This window comes from Theropithecus gelada, chromosome 1, assembly GCF_003255815.1.
Source record: "Theropithecus gelada isolate Dixy chromosome 1, Tgel_1.0, whole genome shotgun sequence".
Classification (NCBI taxonomy): Eukaryota; Metazoa; Chordata; class Mammalia; order Primates; family Cercopithecidae; genus Theropithecus; species Theropithecus gelada.
The window spans coordinates 197,810,027-197,826,502 of NC_037668.1; the positions used below are offsets into that span (position 1 = coordinate 197,810,027).

Consider the following 16,476-nt stretch of genomic DNA (forward strand, 5'->3'; position numbering starts at 1 on the left):
TTTCTGTTCCATGCCTTCCTCAAGTAAAGTGGCCCTTTTCATCACACACTCATAATCATGCACACATTCACAAAGTACTTGCCCAGATAGTGCATGTGTATAAACAACCCAAAGACATATATAAATAAAACCAAGTATTGTTTAGGGGTAGACTTCTCTCTCAATAAATGGATGGTAGCTAGATGGATAGCAAGCTAGTGAGCTAGCTAGACAAGTTTATAGATCTCAAAATAATTGACACACACATTTCCCAAATTCTGCTAATATCCAAAGTTTATCATAACTATGACAATATCAGTCTCAACCAGGTTACAAGTTTGTTACAAATTACAAACTACTTAAAAATAGTTTTGAAAAAAAAAAATCCCAAATATTAACACTAAACACTACCCTGGAGTTAGAAAAACTGTAAATGGGATGAGGAAACTGAGGTACCAGTGGTGACATAAGGCCTTTTTGTCTGAGAGACTGTTTTCTGAAGTCAGCGTAGGATGTAGTCTAACAGCCCTCCAGAAGAATAATTCTTCCAGCTACCAAATCAGCACATTGAGACATTAAAATACTCAGATCAGAATAAAGACCAACACTAAGTTTAAATGTGTATTTGGATTAACATTTTTCAGCAGGAGTGCATGAAGATGGGAGAGGATATAAGTCAAAGACTGGGTAGTCAGGCGCCCTGTCCCTTGCAGAACCTCCTACACTCACCAAACAGAATATTAAAGCAAGAGCTACCCAATAAGAAGAGACTAAAGACCCCAACTCACTCCTCCTGTGTTGGCCAGAAGAACCTGGGCTGTGAGTCAAGAAAAGCTTCCCAGGGAAACTAAGAAAAATGTTTTAATTATGTAGCTTGCACATCATGGTACTCAGGGCACCTCCCAGGAAACATCTAATCCACACTCAAGGATTCTGGAAATGCAAATTCATCCTCACAGGATCAATTGGGCAGCCGCCATTATTCAGGTATCACTGCTTTGCTTTCAGGAGGAGATGCAATGCGGGACATGAAACCTCCTGCCATTCTGCCTCTCCATGGGAGTTCTCCACATTCTCAAGGGCAGGAGAAGGGAGTGAGCCAAGGCAGCAACCTCCCATGGTGGTCACCAACTGGAAAAGCACAGGGCAGGAAAAGCTACTGCGAATGGAGCAGACACTTTTTTTTTTTTTTTCAATGTTTTAATCATTATCTCTTCCAGTCCAATGTTTTAAAGACTGGTTGGCCAGTTCAAATTTGGACCAAGTTGAAAAGTTGTCTCTAGGGTTTTGATACAATTTAGGGTCTTCTGTAACTTACAGGATTTCTATTTTATGTTTATGGCCACCTAAAATTAGTTTTTAACTGATATTTGAGAACCGTAAACACTTTAGAACAATAAAAAGGAACTTTACCCAAGCAAATCTGATAAGCTAAATCAGAGCTCAGGTCGGAGGTCGGAGGTTGGAGGTCGGCTGCAGGGATGGGTGAGTGTGGATAGCGTCCAGGGCTCCACAGGCTGACCAGCGCCCCTGGGACTCATCGCCACACGGCATTGTTTTCAGTAAGTTGTTGTTTAACCAAGTCCATCAAATGACATAAACTCAAACTGATAAAAGTCTGCTGCCCTCAGATCCAGTCTCTATCTGCCAGGGAACATTTGGTGTGGAGGCCAGGAAATAATCCACCCTGTGTCTTCAGGCTGACTCCAGACTCTCAGCATATTCTGCCTCTGCAATGCCTTCGTCTGCTGCTGCTACGACTGTTGCTGCTACTTGCAAAGAGATGTGTCCAGCAACTTCATCACTGGGGCACAATGAGCTGTTCTTCACATTTTAGTGTCCTGGACAGGAGTGTCATCCTGTGAACAGGGGAGGAAAGAATTAATTAGGAAAATGGTGAGGAAATCCTGACACTCAGTATCTCTCCTCAGGGATGCTGGATCAGGCAATAGTAACAGTAGGAGTAGTAAGAATGATAGTCATAAGAATGCTATGTGCCCGACTTAGTTTTATTTTTTAATGCATTGACGTATTTAATCCTCACGAAAGCAATATGAGGTAGGTACTTCTATTGACTCTGTCATAGGTGAGGCAATGAAAGCACAGAGAGGTTATATCCCCTAGGTCACACAGCTAGTAAGTGGTGAAGTCAGGATTTTAACCTAGAGATCAGAGCTTGAGTCGTCAAGTACCAAGTGACCCCGCCCACCCCTTGATGCCTGAGTTCCCTCTATCTTGGCCTCTTACCTATTCACTCATTCTCATTCAATGTGCTCTCCTGAAACTCTGCTCAAGATTCTTTGGCAGCATATAAATGGAAAAAGGACAGAAAGAGTTGAAAATAAAAGACTAACACTTGAGTAAAAGGACAGTAAAGTAGCTTTTTATTCAACAGTCATTCAGAAGGTATTACTTCGAGATCCTTCTGTGCTAGGAGCTGTACCAGGACTCCAGCCTCATCTCCATCAGTTCTTTAGCTGAGAAATGGAAACATTTGGGAATGTAACCACAGTACAAGGTGGGGTGTGATGTGGACCATCCTAATGGATTATACTGAGCAGGGGGGCATTTGTCCTCAGAGCAATCAGAAAAGGCCTGTGGAGGGAAAGATAGAGGTGTGGTGAGAGGACTTCCAGGTACCAGTGAGGGCTGGGTTTAAGTGGACTGCTGGCAATTTCAGCTGGCAGTGCAGGCATTTGGGCAAAGAGGCTGAGGGAGTGGATGAGGGGATGCTTTGCCTATTGTGGAATGGTGAAGGGTGCAGGCTGGCTGGAGCCCCAGCCACGCTGTTGAGGGGCGTGGAGACAGCGAAGGTTAGGCAGGTGGCAAAGCCCAGCCCGTGGAGGAGCATGAACTCCATTTTTCAGTGGGCAGTATCAAAGGGTTTGGGATAGGAGAGCAACCTATGGTATTTATAGGAAGAAGAATATGGCAATGATGTGTAGGGTGAGTCTGGAGACCAGGAATTCTGTTAGGAATGAGTTGTGATTGTAGAGATAGAAAAGAAAGGCTAGCACTGGTATCATCATAGAGATGGGGTTGCGCCATGTTGCCCAGGCTGGTCTCCAGCTCCTGGGCTCCAGCGATCCTCATGCCTCGCCTTCCTAAAATACTGGGATCACAGGTGTGAGGGACTGTGCCCTGCCACAATTCCATTACTGATTGAGCTCCCACAAAGCACTGGTCATGCTTGGGGCTGGGGAGGGTCAAGGAGGAGGAGAGGAAAAGGGGAGAAGAAGAAGGAGAGGCAGAGGGATCTCTCGGGAGGACAGTTAATGTGTCTGAGGGATGATGGAGGTGGGAATGCAGGGAGTGCGTCCCCAGGAGAACTGAGAAGAAATAAGGGCCAAGAACTGAGTCTGTTGACCTGCCAGTTAACCAGGAGGGAGAAGAAAGAAAGAACAAAGTAAACACTACAAAGTTACAAAGGTAGGGGATTCTCAAGAGAAGGATGTATTTCATCAGCTCAGGGAGAAAAGAATTTCAAATCAAATGTTGAGAAACCAAGGGGAATGACTTGGAAAGCAATTCAATCAGGCAATTAGGAAGTCAGCACTTATCGTTAATACAACAAAGTCTCAGATTTCATGTCCAAACATTTCGAATGTCTTTGTTTGGGTAAGTTAGTCTCTGGCATAGCTGAGTGCCCTACACAATACTGGATACATAATGAGTGTTTGAGAAACATTTATTTATTTATTTTTAAAACATTTATAAATTTATTTTTAGACGGAGTCTCTGTCGCCCAGGCTGGAGTGGCTCGATCTCAGCTCACTGCAACCTCCACTTCCTGGGTTCAAGTGATTCTCCTGCCTCAGCCTCCCGAGTAGCTGGGACTGCAGGCTCGCACCACCACCCCTGGCTAATTTTCGTATTTTTAGTGGAGCCACGGTTTCACCATGTTGGCCAGGCTGATCTCGAACTCCTGACCTCAAGTGATCTGCCCGCCTCAGCCTCCCAGAGTGCTGGGATTACAGGCGTGAGCCACCGTGCCCGGATAACACTTGCTAAATTTATTTGAAGTATTAGAGTTGTATCTGATTCTGGGCCCTCTTTCCAGGGTGACTTTTCCTTATAAACAGAATCCTAAGTGCAGTGACTTGATACGTCCAGCCTGCCTGTGATCGAAATCCCCACAATGGCTCCTTCTTTCAGCATGACATGTTAAAACACTTGTGAGGGGCAACCTAACAGTAAGGGAACCCTTTATAGTGCTTTCACACATCTGATGCCTTTGGCGTACTTATGGAACTTTCCTGTTTTCTCTCGAAGAACAAATTGCTCCTGCCTTTGTGCTTCACATAGCACCCTTTGAGGGCAGAATCCCATTTATTCCACTGCCTTGTCGTTATTTGTTTATGCCTCTGTCTTTTTCACTTTTGACTCCCGGTATCTCACATACTGGTAGGGATAACGGGTGCTTATTAAATACTGATTGCATGAATGCAACCATAATTAGTTTGTCTGATCAATCTATTTCTACCACCAAGGAACAAGATGGGAATTAGGTTGGGGGTTAGAAAACTGCTTAGAGGTGTGTGCTGCCTCTGGGGGATCCAGGAAAGACCTGGGACAGGCATGGGTGCCTAAGGAAGCCTATAACTCAAGGGGTCAACCTTGTAATTGTTTTCACTGATGATTCCTTTTGCACTAGTGACTCAGGCATTTTGATTCTGACCTTGACCTGGTTTAAGAGGAACAGGGAGGACTGGAGAACCAGTGCCCTCTTCCAGATTAAACAAATTATGCACACGTGCACAGGTACTTTGTAAGCAGTTTATTCTGATGATGGGGCAGGTGCCTAATATATCAACATTGATAGAACTCTGTGACTATGGACAACTCCTGTCCTCTCTCAGAGCCTTGGTTTCTTTCTCTCTCTAGACTAGTCTGGGCGTGGTGGCTCACGCCTGTAATCCCATCACTTTGGGAGGCTGAGGTGGGCAGATCACTTGAGGTCAGGAATTCAAGACCAGCCTGGCCAATATGGTGAAATCCTTATCTCTACTAAAAATACAAAAATTAGCCTGACATGGTGGTGCGGGCTTGTAATCCCAGCTACTTGGGAGGCTGACACAGGAGAATCACTTGAACGCAGGAGGCAGAGTCTGCAGTGAGCTGAGATTGTGCCACTGCACTCCAGCCTGGGTGACAGAGCAAGACTCCATGTCAAAAAAAAAAAAAAAAGAAACTAGGCAATTGGGTTAAGTGGCATCTCAGAGATGACAAGAGGAAAAGCATTCCTTTCATTCCATTCAGAGGTGGAAGTGGAGCTACTCTTTCTCAACCTGAGCTGCCTGTTTGGGAGGAGTGTGCTCCTGAGGGTGCTGGGCATTCTCTTCCTCTGCCCAGGGCTCTGTCGGGAATATGGAAGTGGCAAGGCTTGAGAGATTACCAGTGAGCCTGCCCCAGAGCTCCTGGAGTTCCTGCAGGAAGACTTCTTCTATCTGAGACCTCCCTGAAGCAGCCCTCTTCCCTACTAGCTTTTCAACCAAAGCGACTTTTCAACCCTTCAGGATTGGAAGGTGCTGTCAGTGAAATGGGGAGGTCTCCTGGCAAGGCATGTGTCTCCTAACCTAAAAATAAGATGTGGCAACCCCTGGAAGGTGACTACTTGGACCCAGTGACTTCATCCTCAAAAAGGACTAACAGTTTGGGGCATGTATTTGCCTTCTGTAGAGCTGGTGGAATCTCTCAATTCCAGAAGATTCTAAATCTAAAGACCGCTTACGTAGAATGGAAAGTGTTAAAGAAATCTGGAGCACCTCTGCCTGACAACTTAACCCAGGGGTCTCAGTCATACTTTATGAGTCTATGGGACTCAGACATTTTTCTCCCTGATCTAGCATGAGTGAGAATAATGTGAGGGTCCCAGGAGATCACCTAAACACATCAATTCCTCTTATATGTGTACTTCTATCATTAGAGAGTATTTCTTTTGGGTCAATTTCTGTCTTCCTTCAAAATTCATTCATTCACTCAACAAATATTTTTTAAAGAACCTACTATGTTCCAGATTCTGTAGCAGGTGCTAGAGATGCAGTAAGGAAAAGGAGTAGAGAAAGACAATTAAAAAATACACAGGAGAATTTCAAATAGTGACGTGTTCTGTGATGACGAAGTAGAATCGTGGGAGAGAGTAACTGATGGGGTGGAGGGAGGTCCGCTTAGACTGAGTGACACAGACAGGCCTCGGTGAGAAGGGACCATCTGAGCTGAGCTCTGAGCCATGGGTAAGAAGCGGCCCTGTAAGGATCAGAAGGAATGTCCCACACAGAGGGGACAGCAAGGATAGAGCTCTGAAGTGGGAATGAGCTTGCTGTATTTGAAGAACAAAAAGACCTCAGCATGGCTGGAGCACAGTGAGGGGGAGAGTCAGGGAGAGGTGGGTACATCCAATCCAAACCCCTAGTACCGGTGAATGCGACCTTATTTGGAAAGAGGTTCTTGGCAGATGTAACTAAGAATCTCAAGACAAGATCCTTCTGGATTTAGGGTGGACCCTACATCTAATGACTGACATCTTTATAAGAGGGAGGAGGGGGACTTTGAGACACACAGTAACAGTGAAAGGCCATGTGATGGAGATGGAGGCAGAGACTGGAGTGGTGCATCTATACGCCAAGAGATGCCATGAATTGCAGCAGCCACCAGGAGCCGGAGGAGGCAAGGGAGAATTCCAAGGGTTGCAGGCAGCCACTAGAACTTAGGGGAGAGGAACAAATTCTCCCCCAAAACTGCTAGAGGAAACTAACCCAGCCAACAACTTAATTTTGGAGGCCTGAACTGTAGAACTGTAAGAAAGTATATTTCTATTGTTTTACGCCACCAAGTTTGTGGTAATTTTTTTATGGCAACCCTAATACAAGAGGAGAATAATTTTAGCAAAGAGCAGTTGATCTAAAAAACAAACCAAACCTGCTGGTTGCTGTCCAGAGAACGGATTATATCAGCAGGGGAAAAAAAAAAAAGTGGAAGCAGGAAGCCAGAAAAGAGGCTACTGTAGCAGGAAGCTGATAGTGGTGTGAGTAAATGAATGCATGCATGAATGAATGCACTAACAAAAGTGAAGGGGGAAACAATTGTGGGTGACTGACTTGAGATTGTTAGGGACTCTGCAGGGCTGGTTCTGCTCTTATTTATTTATTTATTTATTTATTTATTTATTTATTTTGAGACAGAGTTTCGCTCTTGTTGCCCAGGCTGGAGTGCAATGGCGCAATCTCGGCTCACCGCAACCTCTCTGCCTCCCAGGTTCAAGCGATTCTCCTGCCTCAGCCTCCCTGGTAGCTGAGATGACAGGCATGTGCCACCACGCCTGGCTAATTTTGTATTTTTAGTAGAGATGGGGGTTTCTCCATGTTGGTCAGGCTGGTCTCGAACTCCCGACCTCAGGTGATCTGCCCACCTTGGCCTCCCAAAGTGCTGGGATTACAGGCATGAGCCACCGCGCCCGGCTTGGTTCTGCTCTTAAAGCATAGATAGGTGGGCTCAAGATGGGCTTCCTGGGAGTTGGTGGGGAGCAGACGGGTGTAGGGGAAAGGGCCAGTTAGCGCAGGCCTAGGCAGAAGGGCACGGGCTGAGTCACTCCGTCCTCCTCATGTGCAGCAGATGCCCAATTCCTGAGAGAGAGTGAATGTCCCAACGTCACATACAGCCTCTTTCTCTGAGGGCCAACTCAAATGCTACCTTGGCCCTGAAGCATCCCCAACTTTTTGTCCCATCCACACACAAATTTTTTCTGCCACCCTTGCACTTTGGGCTTCCCTAGGAATGCCCCCTGTCCACTGCCCGATTCCACCTTGTTTATGCACGTGAAAGAGCTGCTGGTCTCATGTGCTAAACTGAGATGATTTTTAGAAAGGAGCCCCCCTTTCTTTTTCATCTCTGGATCCCCTGCAGCAGCCCGCCCAGGCTCCTGCACTCAGCAGGCTTCCATAGAAGCCTCAGTTACTGAGCCGTGCCGAGGCTCGGTCATTCCACACACACCCAGAAGCTTGCCAGAACTCCCAAGTCAGCGAGAAGCTGGCAAGAGCACAAGACACACTTCCCCTTTGTGTCCTTTTGTCCCCTCAGCCTCAGCGACAGCCTTTCTCCAACCAGTTGGCACGAGGCAGGAGCCTGGCACCTTTGTTTCTGCAGATTGAGCTGATTTATGAAGGGATGTACGGAACAGGGCATGTGACAGACGCACTCCCTGGTCCTGGCACTGACTTCTGCGTGTGAACGAGCCAGACCACCTACCTCTGGCCTGGGGACCACTCGCTCGCTCTGGACCTCACTGCTGGTCTCCAGCTGGGCAGGGGCGGTCTGGGGGCTGCAACCTGGCTCGAGCACTGCCCCTTCCTGTTGTTTTTCCTTGCCTTTCTCCTGCTTGGGGACATCACCGCCCTTCACTCCTCCAGGGGGACTATGGGGGGTCTCCTTCCCTGCAGCTCCCTCCTCCGGCTTCTTTGTTTCTTGGCTCTCATGTTCAGGTCCCGCCTCTTCATTTTGCACCGTCTCCTCCTTCACCTCTGTAGCCTTTTCCATCTCTGCTTCTTCTCCAGCTGGCTTTTCCTCCCTGGGGCTCCCACACCTATTTTCTGCCTCTGGGCCAGAGGTCTGGGGTGCTTCCGGGGACTCCTCCTGGGCCGGGTGCTGGCCGTCCACGTCCTCTGAACTCCGCCTGGCCTTTTCGCCGTTCTTGGCTTCCTCTGTGGCCCTGTCCTCCTCCTGCTTCTCTGTCCTGCTGGGTGACCTCCTCAGAGGAGGCTTTTCAGCGGGCCCCAGGGTTCTCACTCCCTCTCCTGCTGCCCCCTCACTGGACGAAGGGGATCCTGGGGCCTTGCTCTTGGATGGGAACACCTCATCCCCATCCTCTTCCTTAGCACCATTCTCCTGAGATGACTCCGCCGCCCTGAAATCTCCAAGTTCCCCACAGTCTGACTGCGACCTTCGGAATCGCCTGGAGGGAGGGCGCCTTTTGATTGAGCCCCTCGTCCGCACCTGGAAGAAAGTGTTAAGGAAAATTATCCAAAATCCATTAAAAAAAGGCCAAGAGGAGGGCTGTATGAGCTTTCAATGTCAGTCTGGTGCACTGCTTCACAAGTCCACGCAAGGACCATTTAATTTTCCAGGAGAACGAATCATTGTTTGCTATTTATTATAGGTTAGAGTCGTGTGGGATTGTGAAATCACATGGTGACCTGCAGACTTATATTTTGTGAAGATGAAAATGCTTTCCATTAAGTAAAAAACAAAAACAAAAACTCATGATGTTATTACACTGTAAAACACTAACCAGTTTGGTGTCTAATTTAGCAATTTTATTCTGACACTTAAAAAAAATTGCTGCCAGGCATAGTGGCTCACATATGTAATCCAGCACTTTGGGAGGCTGAGGCAGGAGGATCACTTGAGCTCAGGAGTTCAAGATCAGTCTGGGCAACATAGCGAGACTCCATCTCTACTAAAAGTAAGAAAAATTTGCTGGATGTGCTGATGCACGCCTGTGGTCCTAGCTACTTGGGAGGCTGAGGTGGGAATATAGCTTGAGCCTGGGAGATGGAGGCTGCAGTGAGCTGTCATCATGCCATGGCACTTCAGCCTGGGCAACACAGCAAGACTCTGCATTAAAAAAAAAAAAAGAAAGAAATTGTCTAATTGTCTATAAATAACCAGTTCTTCAAATGCTGTTTCAGTAAGTTTTACCATCTTACAAGTTTCCTCATAAATTGACATGTTGAATAAAATCTTTCTCTATTTTGCATAAGAGTCAGATTTTTATCTTGTGAAGATGCAAAAATGCTTTCTATCCAGTGAAAAAGATAACTTATGATTTTACTGCACTGTAAAATTTTGAAAAATTTGAAAATTGAACTTTTGAAAATTATACTTTGACAAAGATGAATCGCACCGAGAAGAGTGTTAGAGACCTGCTGACGGTCAGGTCCTGGTGCAGGGACCTCAGGGGTGCTGAGCTGGACACCTGGTGACTAGCTTCCTCTCTTGCCTGACTCTGCCCTTCCCATCCCCCATGAAGCTGGCTGATACTGGGAAACCTGAGCAGCCAGATTCCTTTGCTTCTGGAACTCAGGTCCACCACTGTCAGAAGCTGTTCCCCAGGAGCGCCAGCAGAGCTGCCTGAAGGTGATATCTCTGGGGAGCATGTGAATCTCAGAATCGGGCCTCTTCTCAGCTCATCAGACTTAGTCAAAGGTGCAATGGAAATGTTCACATCAGATACCCTATCTACTAGAGTGATGCATCCTTTAAAAATTAGTATGTAAGTGGGCTGGGCGTGGTGGTGCATGCCTGTAATCCTAGTACTTTGGGAGGCATAGGCCAGCGGACCACTTGAGCCCAGAAGCTGCAGGAGCTGGTTGAAGACATGGCAAAACCCTGTCTCTACAAAAAAAACAAAACAAGGCGTGGTGGTGCGTGCCTGTAGTCCCAGCTACTAGGAGGCTTGCTTGAGCCCAGGAGGTGGGGCTTGCTATGAGCCAACATCTCACCACTGCACTCCAGCCTGAGTGACAGAGGAAGACCCTGCCTCAACAAAACAAAACAAAACAAAACAAAACAAAACAAAACAAAATAATTAGTTTGTAAAATAAATTTTTGTAAATGTTATTTTCCCACTGATTTACATTTTGGTATTTGTCAATCCTAGTTCCCCATCTATGAGGTTTGGAATGAATACTTGGTTTATCAGGGCCTCCCAAGCCCTTTCCTGAGACCATGATGGGGTCAGCTCTGGAAGGTATCAAGGCCCCAGCCCTTAGGACCAGCAGGGTTCCAAAATCACTTCCCCTTGCTGCTGTCAGAAGGCTGAAGCCTCCAGGCATTATGACCAGGTAGCAGCTCCTCCCTCCCTGCCTTACCCTGTGAGAAGATGCTTCTCTCTCGGAAGGTTCCTCTCTGCCTTCAGGGGTCTCCATCACCCTGGCTGGGGAACTTCCACTCTGCCCCTAGCCCACAGGCTCAAGCCTGCCCGAACCCCTCCTTACCACTAGTTTATTTCCTTGAGCCCTCCCTGTTTTTACACATTTGACTTTTTTTTTTGCTAGCTGGACTTCCTAGAATGGCCTAGAAGATCTCATTTCTCCATCATTAATTTTAAAGCCGCACCCATTTAGCATTCCCTGGCACCAGACCCCCAGAAGTCTTGGCTCCTGCTTGGCCCTGGCCCACATTTGTTGGCTACCTGCTTGGCCCGTACCTCTGATCCTTACCTCCTCCCAGCAGGGCCAGGGATGTGATGAAAGCTCACACAGAGGACCAGGGTTGCATCTGTAGAAATGCACCCTGCCGTGTCATTTTTGCAAAGGGAACAGTTTGGATGTTCTTTAACTGGGCCAAGCTGCAGGAAGAATGATTTGAGTCCACACTGGGACACTTAGGACTATTCACACCAGGCCAGACAGGATGTTTTGGAGTTCTAGGGATGCTGCCCAGCATTCTGTGCGAATCACTGATCAGGCCTTTAGCTTTTGCGTTCAGCTTTTGACATTAATGAACCATGCAGCTGGGATCAGTCGTGAATTTCCATACCTCTCTCCGCAAAGGAGAGAGTACACCATCCCCCAAGCTTGTCTTGGGGCCGAATGGCATAGTTATAGGGAGAGAAGATGAGCCAGTCAGTCAAGGAAGGTTATCCTAGTTCAGGAATCACTTGCAAAGGAGGGGAGAAATTTCACTTGGGTTAAAACGCAGCTCTGAGAATAACTCCGAACATTTCCTCCTTTCCTCAGGACAAAAGGGTAGATAAAATTCAGGGGTGCCAGAGTCCACATTTCCACAGACACACTGCCATAATCTGGAGCTAGAATTTACCTTGTTGTAACAGGGCAGATGACTGCCTTCAGGGGGCTGGTCGAAGCTGACAGGCACTTCCTCTGCCTCGCTGGGCCGAGATCGCACACCAGGGCTACTGGGGGTAGAAGGTGGGCTGTGAAACGGCGACACCATGGCCTTGAGTCCAGGACTCTTGGGTGAGGCCCCAGGCAGCAGAGCAGCTGGGTCAAAGGTTAAATTGGCCTGTCAAGAAAAGATGAAAAACTTCAAATAGGACTGGGGAGAAGATGAGAGCCTCTACTTTAGCTTGTTGCTTACCTGGCCTCAGGCCTGGTTGAGACTAGGTAACACCCGGGTTTTCATGCTAATTCCCAATCCATTATCCACTGTCCCATCACCGCCTGCTCTTGGAAGGCATCACCTACTCTATCCTCCTTCCGCTACCTGGCTTGCCACAGGCTGCATTCCAAAATGCTCAGCCAGCACTGATGAGGATCCAACAAAAATGTCCCGGAACAAGCCCAGCTTATCAACAAAGTGGCGAAGCAGCAGCTGCCAGGAGCACCTGTGGTGCCAGGATCTCACGGGAAGTCAGGCTCTATGATCGCCTTTCTCATCAGAGTCAATAGTACTCACTCCCACTGGATGCCTACTATTGCCGGGCACAGGTAGCCGTGTCCTCCACAGCAACCCCACATGTTCAGCTGTGTTCTCATTGCACAATCAAGAAAGTGGCTAAGGGATCTGCCCTGAGATTCACACCGGGTCTGATTCTCCCTCAGCCTCCGGGTATCAGGTTCCTTCTTAACAGACGGCAGAGTGGTGAACACAGTAGGCCGCTGAGCTCCTCTAGGAAGAAGGCAGCAGGACACACCATAGTATGAGCCACCACTTGGGGTATCAAGGTACAGGTGTGACCCGATCAAAATGAAAGGCGGCCAAATGGGAGTCACCCAAAGGTAACGAAAGCCTCAGGAAGTCTTGAGTTTGGTTGGGGAGGAGGCAGATGGTCCCAGATGCCCGAAGGTGTCCATGGGGGGAACGTGCGTGAGTGTCCAATCCTCTTTAAGGCCATCTAGGGGCGCTTCTCCTGCCCTTGGCATTCCTGAATCACCGCAGAGCTGCATCCCGCAGACCCTGTGGCAGTGGCAAACCAGGAGACAGAGCCACTTTGAGACTTCACAGAGAAGGGACGGAGTGTGAGGGGCAGACAGTGCAATGGGAAGTTCATGGGTTTTCCACACCGACAGATCTGACTTTAAATACTGGATCTTTCACTTAGTAGCAGTGTGACCTTCAGGCCTTCAACAAGTCCAACAGCCTTTCTGAATCTCAGATTCTTTGTCTGTCCAAACCTCTTGTCCTGACTTCCAAAGTCTTTTCTGTCTAGTCCCTGTGTACTCTTTCCTGTCCCACACTCACACCCTCTCCCTCCCGGCTCCCCTTGGCCACCTTCCCACCTCCCACCAGCCAGACTCTGCTGTCCTGGAAACCTCCTATGTATACTTTAGGACTTGTAGACTTGAAAGCATTGCACACGTTTAGAAGGGTGTTAGTGTTTTCATTGTGATCTGAAGAAAGAAGGTATCATACAGACAAGACTGAGTCATGGTAAGAGTTCAAGATATAAAATACGAAAGTTAAATAGGATACTAGTCCAAACTATGTAAAAAAGCAGCATATGATGCTGGGTGCAGTGGTGTGTGCCTGTAATTCTTACTACACAGGAGGCTGAGGTGGGAGGATTGCTTGAGCCCTGGAGTCTGAGAGTTTGAGTCCATCCAGGGCAACAAAGCAAAGCAAGACCCTGTCTCAGGAAAAAAAAACAACAAAAATATAAAGAAGAAAAAAAAAAAAAAAAAAAAAAGCAGTCAATGGGGAGTACCCAGGGAAGGATTTGCAGCATAGTTGCTGTGCAGGTTGATGTGCTGGCATGACTGAGAGGGCTTCATGGCAGAGGGGGTTCACTGGACCTTAGAGGAAATGCCCTTCTCTAAATTTCAAGCAGAGAAATTCCCTCTGTAAGACTGCTTGCAAATAAAATGGATGTTGACAGTCAGCAGAAAAGTTGAGTTGTGAATTTTGGACTATCCTAAAAAAGAAAACCCCTAGCTCACAATTCATTCAGTAGAATAGTTAGAAGAAAATCTAGTTGGTGATGCATTTCTTAGCTCTTTCTCCCACATATTCCCAAGAAAGTAAGGTTCCTGTGGGATTTGGCTAAGTTGTCGTTCTATTGCTGACAATCTCAATGAGATTGAACAACTAGACATCCTAACCACATTCTCAAGTTGTTGTGTTTCCCCAAAAGACTCACTAATGCCTGGAAAAAGGAATGGGTCCAAAACTACAGGGCACAGAACATTTGGTAACTGGTTTCTGGCACTTGAATGAGGACTAGGGTGGGCTGCAGGGAGCCAGAGGTAGGAGTCTGGGGCTGCATCCCTCAGCTGGATGCTAGGAGGGGTGCTGGAGTTCTGGGATCCCTTCTGAGAGATCCCTGTTACATATTTAGGAGCCCTGCAGTCTCCCAGAGTGACAGGTAGCACCACCCTATTCCTGCAGCCGGGTGGAGGGCTTCTCAACTTGAATTAAATTTCAGGTAGACACTGCAGAGCCCTCCCCACCTTCCACAGGGTAGGCTCATGGCCAGAAACCAGAGATGCTTGCCTTAACCCCCAATCAGGCTGGGATCCCAATCTCTAGGCTCTTCCATGGCTGGGAACTACAGAGGCTGTGGCTATTCATCTTGACACCTTTGATGCCTTCAGAATGAAGTTGGTGAGCCAGTGCTCTTAGGTGAGCCTGGATGGGAGGCTACGGCGCACAAGAGCCTTGTTCCTTCTCCTGGGTGGTTGGAAAGAGGGTGGGGTGAAAACAGGAGCCTCTCCTACAGCTCCCGCCTGGACATAACATACCTACCTCTCCTCTGCACTTTAGCTTCTGCCGTTCCTCCACGGGGAACATCTTCCTCCCTCCTTTTCAGCCACCCATCCCTTAAGGACGGGCTCAGGACATAGGTGTTTCATAAGACATTCATTAATTACTCTGGCCCACTCCATTCTCTTCTTGCTCTGAAATTCTAGAATGGTGGGTCTCACCTGGGGTCAGAGATGGGAGACGATTTTGCCCCCAGGGGACATTTGACAATGTCTAGAGACATTTTTCATTGTCACAACTTGTTGGAGAGTGCTACTGGCATCAGTGGGTAGGACCAGGGATGCTGCTAAACATCTTGCAGTGCACAGGACAGCCCCTGCAACAACACTATCCAGCTCGAGTAATATCAAGGCTGAGAAACCCTGGTCTCGAGCAGCAGGAGCTGGGCAGTGACCTGCAGTGGACATCTCTGGCATTAGCTCCTTTTATTATATCACCTGAGAAAGCTCTGTCTCCACAAGACTGTGAGCTCAGGGCCAGTGTCTTCTGCTTAATTACAGTCCCAGGGAGCCAACCAGCCCTGGGCATGGTGGTCGAGGGCTCTGGGCACACAGGATTACTTGTGGAGAGGTTGGACAGCATGCTTCCCAAACAACAAATCTGTCCATACTGGTGCAGTGTGCAGCAGCTGAACACCAGCCCTATGCAGGACTGAAATGGTCTGTGGCTGCATTCAGGCCTTGGGAGAGAGGGCTTGGCTATTTCGGAACTGTTTCTTGCAACTATGGTGTCCTTTCCCATAAGACTCTTTTTTTTTTTTCTTTTCTTTTTTGGAGACAAGAGCTTGCTCTGTCACTCAGGCTGGAGTATAGTGAAGTGACCTCCGTTCAATGCAGCCTCAACCTCTTGGGCCCAAACGATCCTCCCACCTTGGCCCTCAGAGTAGCTGAGACTACAGATGCACATCACCATGCCTGGTTAATTTTAAAATATTTTGTAGAGATGGTGTCCCACTATGTTGCCCAGGCTGGTCTTGAACTCCTGGGCTCAAGTGATCCTCCAGCCTCAGCCTCCCAAAGAGCTGGGATTATAGGCGTGAGCCCAGTCGCATAAAGACTCTTGAGGCATCCCGTTATCCATCAACCCCCACTAAATGTCAAATACATGAGTTTATGCTTGATGTGGTCCTTATGTTAATTCTTTTCCCTCAGGCAGGGCTGTGAGATCCTCATCATTTACTGCAATTTGATTACTGGCTGATTATTGGGGTCAATTATCCAGGTGACACATGGGCTACCCGATGAGCCTCAAAGTCATGCAAATTTTGGATAAGAAGTGGAATTAGATAAAAGGTAGCAATGGACAATGAATTTTGCACTTACCTGAAGCTTCTCAATCAGAGGCGAGCTCTTGACCTTGAATTTAGGAGGGTGGCTCGCATTGGGTGGTGATTTCTATGGGGCAAATCAACCAAAACAACCAGATAAGTAAGGTGAGGAAAGTGGGGTTCTGGTTGGAACCCAAAAGCCACAGGGAGAAGGAGAAGAGAAGCTGGTGTTGCCACTTTCTCATTAGTTCAGTAGCCCACATACCTCATCAGGGCCTGGGTGACGTGGACTTTCCCCCTGCCTCCCTCCCTCATCCCACCACAGCAAGATCTTCCAATCAGATCAGAGAAGTCAGCACCGACGTCCTCAATACAGAAGGTCTCTCCCAGGAAGAGTGACTTCATTGTCGTTATGAGGGAAAACTATGTCTGAGCAAGATCTTCACCTCATGACCTTCAACACTGTGAATCAACAATTTGGGGAATTTCAAAGATAAAGGGCAAAAATGACC

The 16,476-nt window shown here is 47.7% G+C and overlaps 1 protein-coding gene across 4 annotated transcripts in view; it reads right to left on the minus strand.

Moving 5' to 3' along the window:
- Positions 1–246: 246 nt before the first annotated feature.
- Positions 247–16,476, minus strand: part of RCSD1 (RCSD domain containing 1) — a 75,580-nt gene continuing 59,350 nt past the window's right edge. For 2 of the 4 annotated variants that reach the window (XM_025361929.1, XM_025361948.1), the window contains 3 exons: positions 16,020–16,091; positions 11,797–12,000; positions 7,630–8,967 (listed from right to left, as the gene is read on the minus strand). In XM_025361929.1, the coding sequence (XP_025217714.1) occupies positions 7,954–8,967; positions 11,797–12,000; positions 16,020–16,091 (1,290 nt within the window). In that variant the 3' untranslated portion in view covers positions 7,630–7,953. Of the gene's footprint in view, positions 1,839–7,629; positions 8,968–11,796; positions 12,001–16,019; positions 16,092–16,476 lie in introns of those variants that run through there. The other 2 variants (XM_025361956.1, XM_025361938.1) reach the window with 2 other exon arrangements.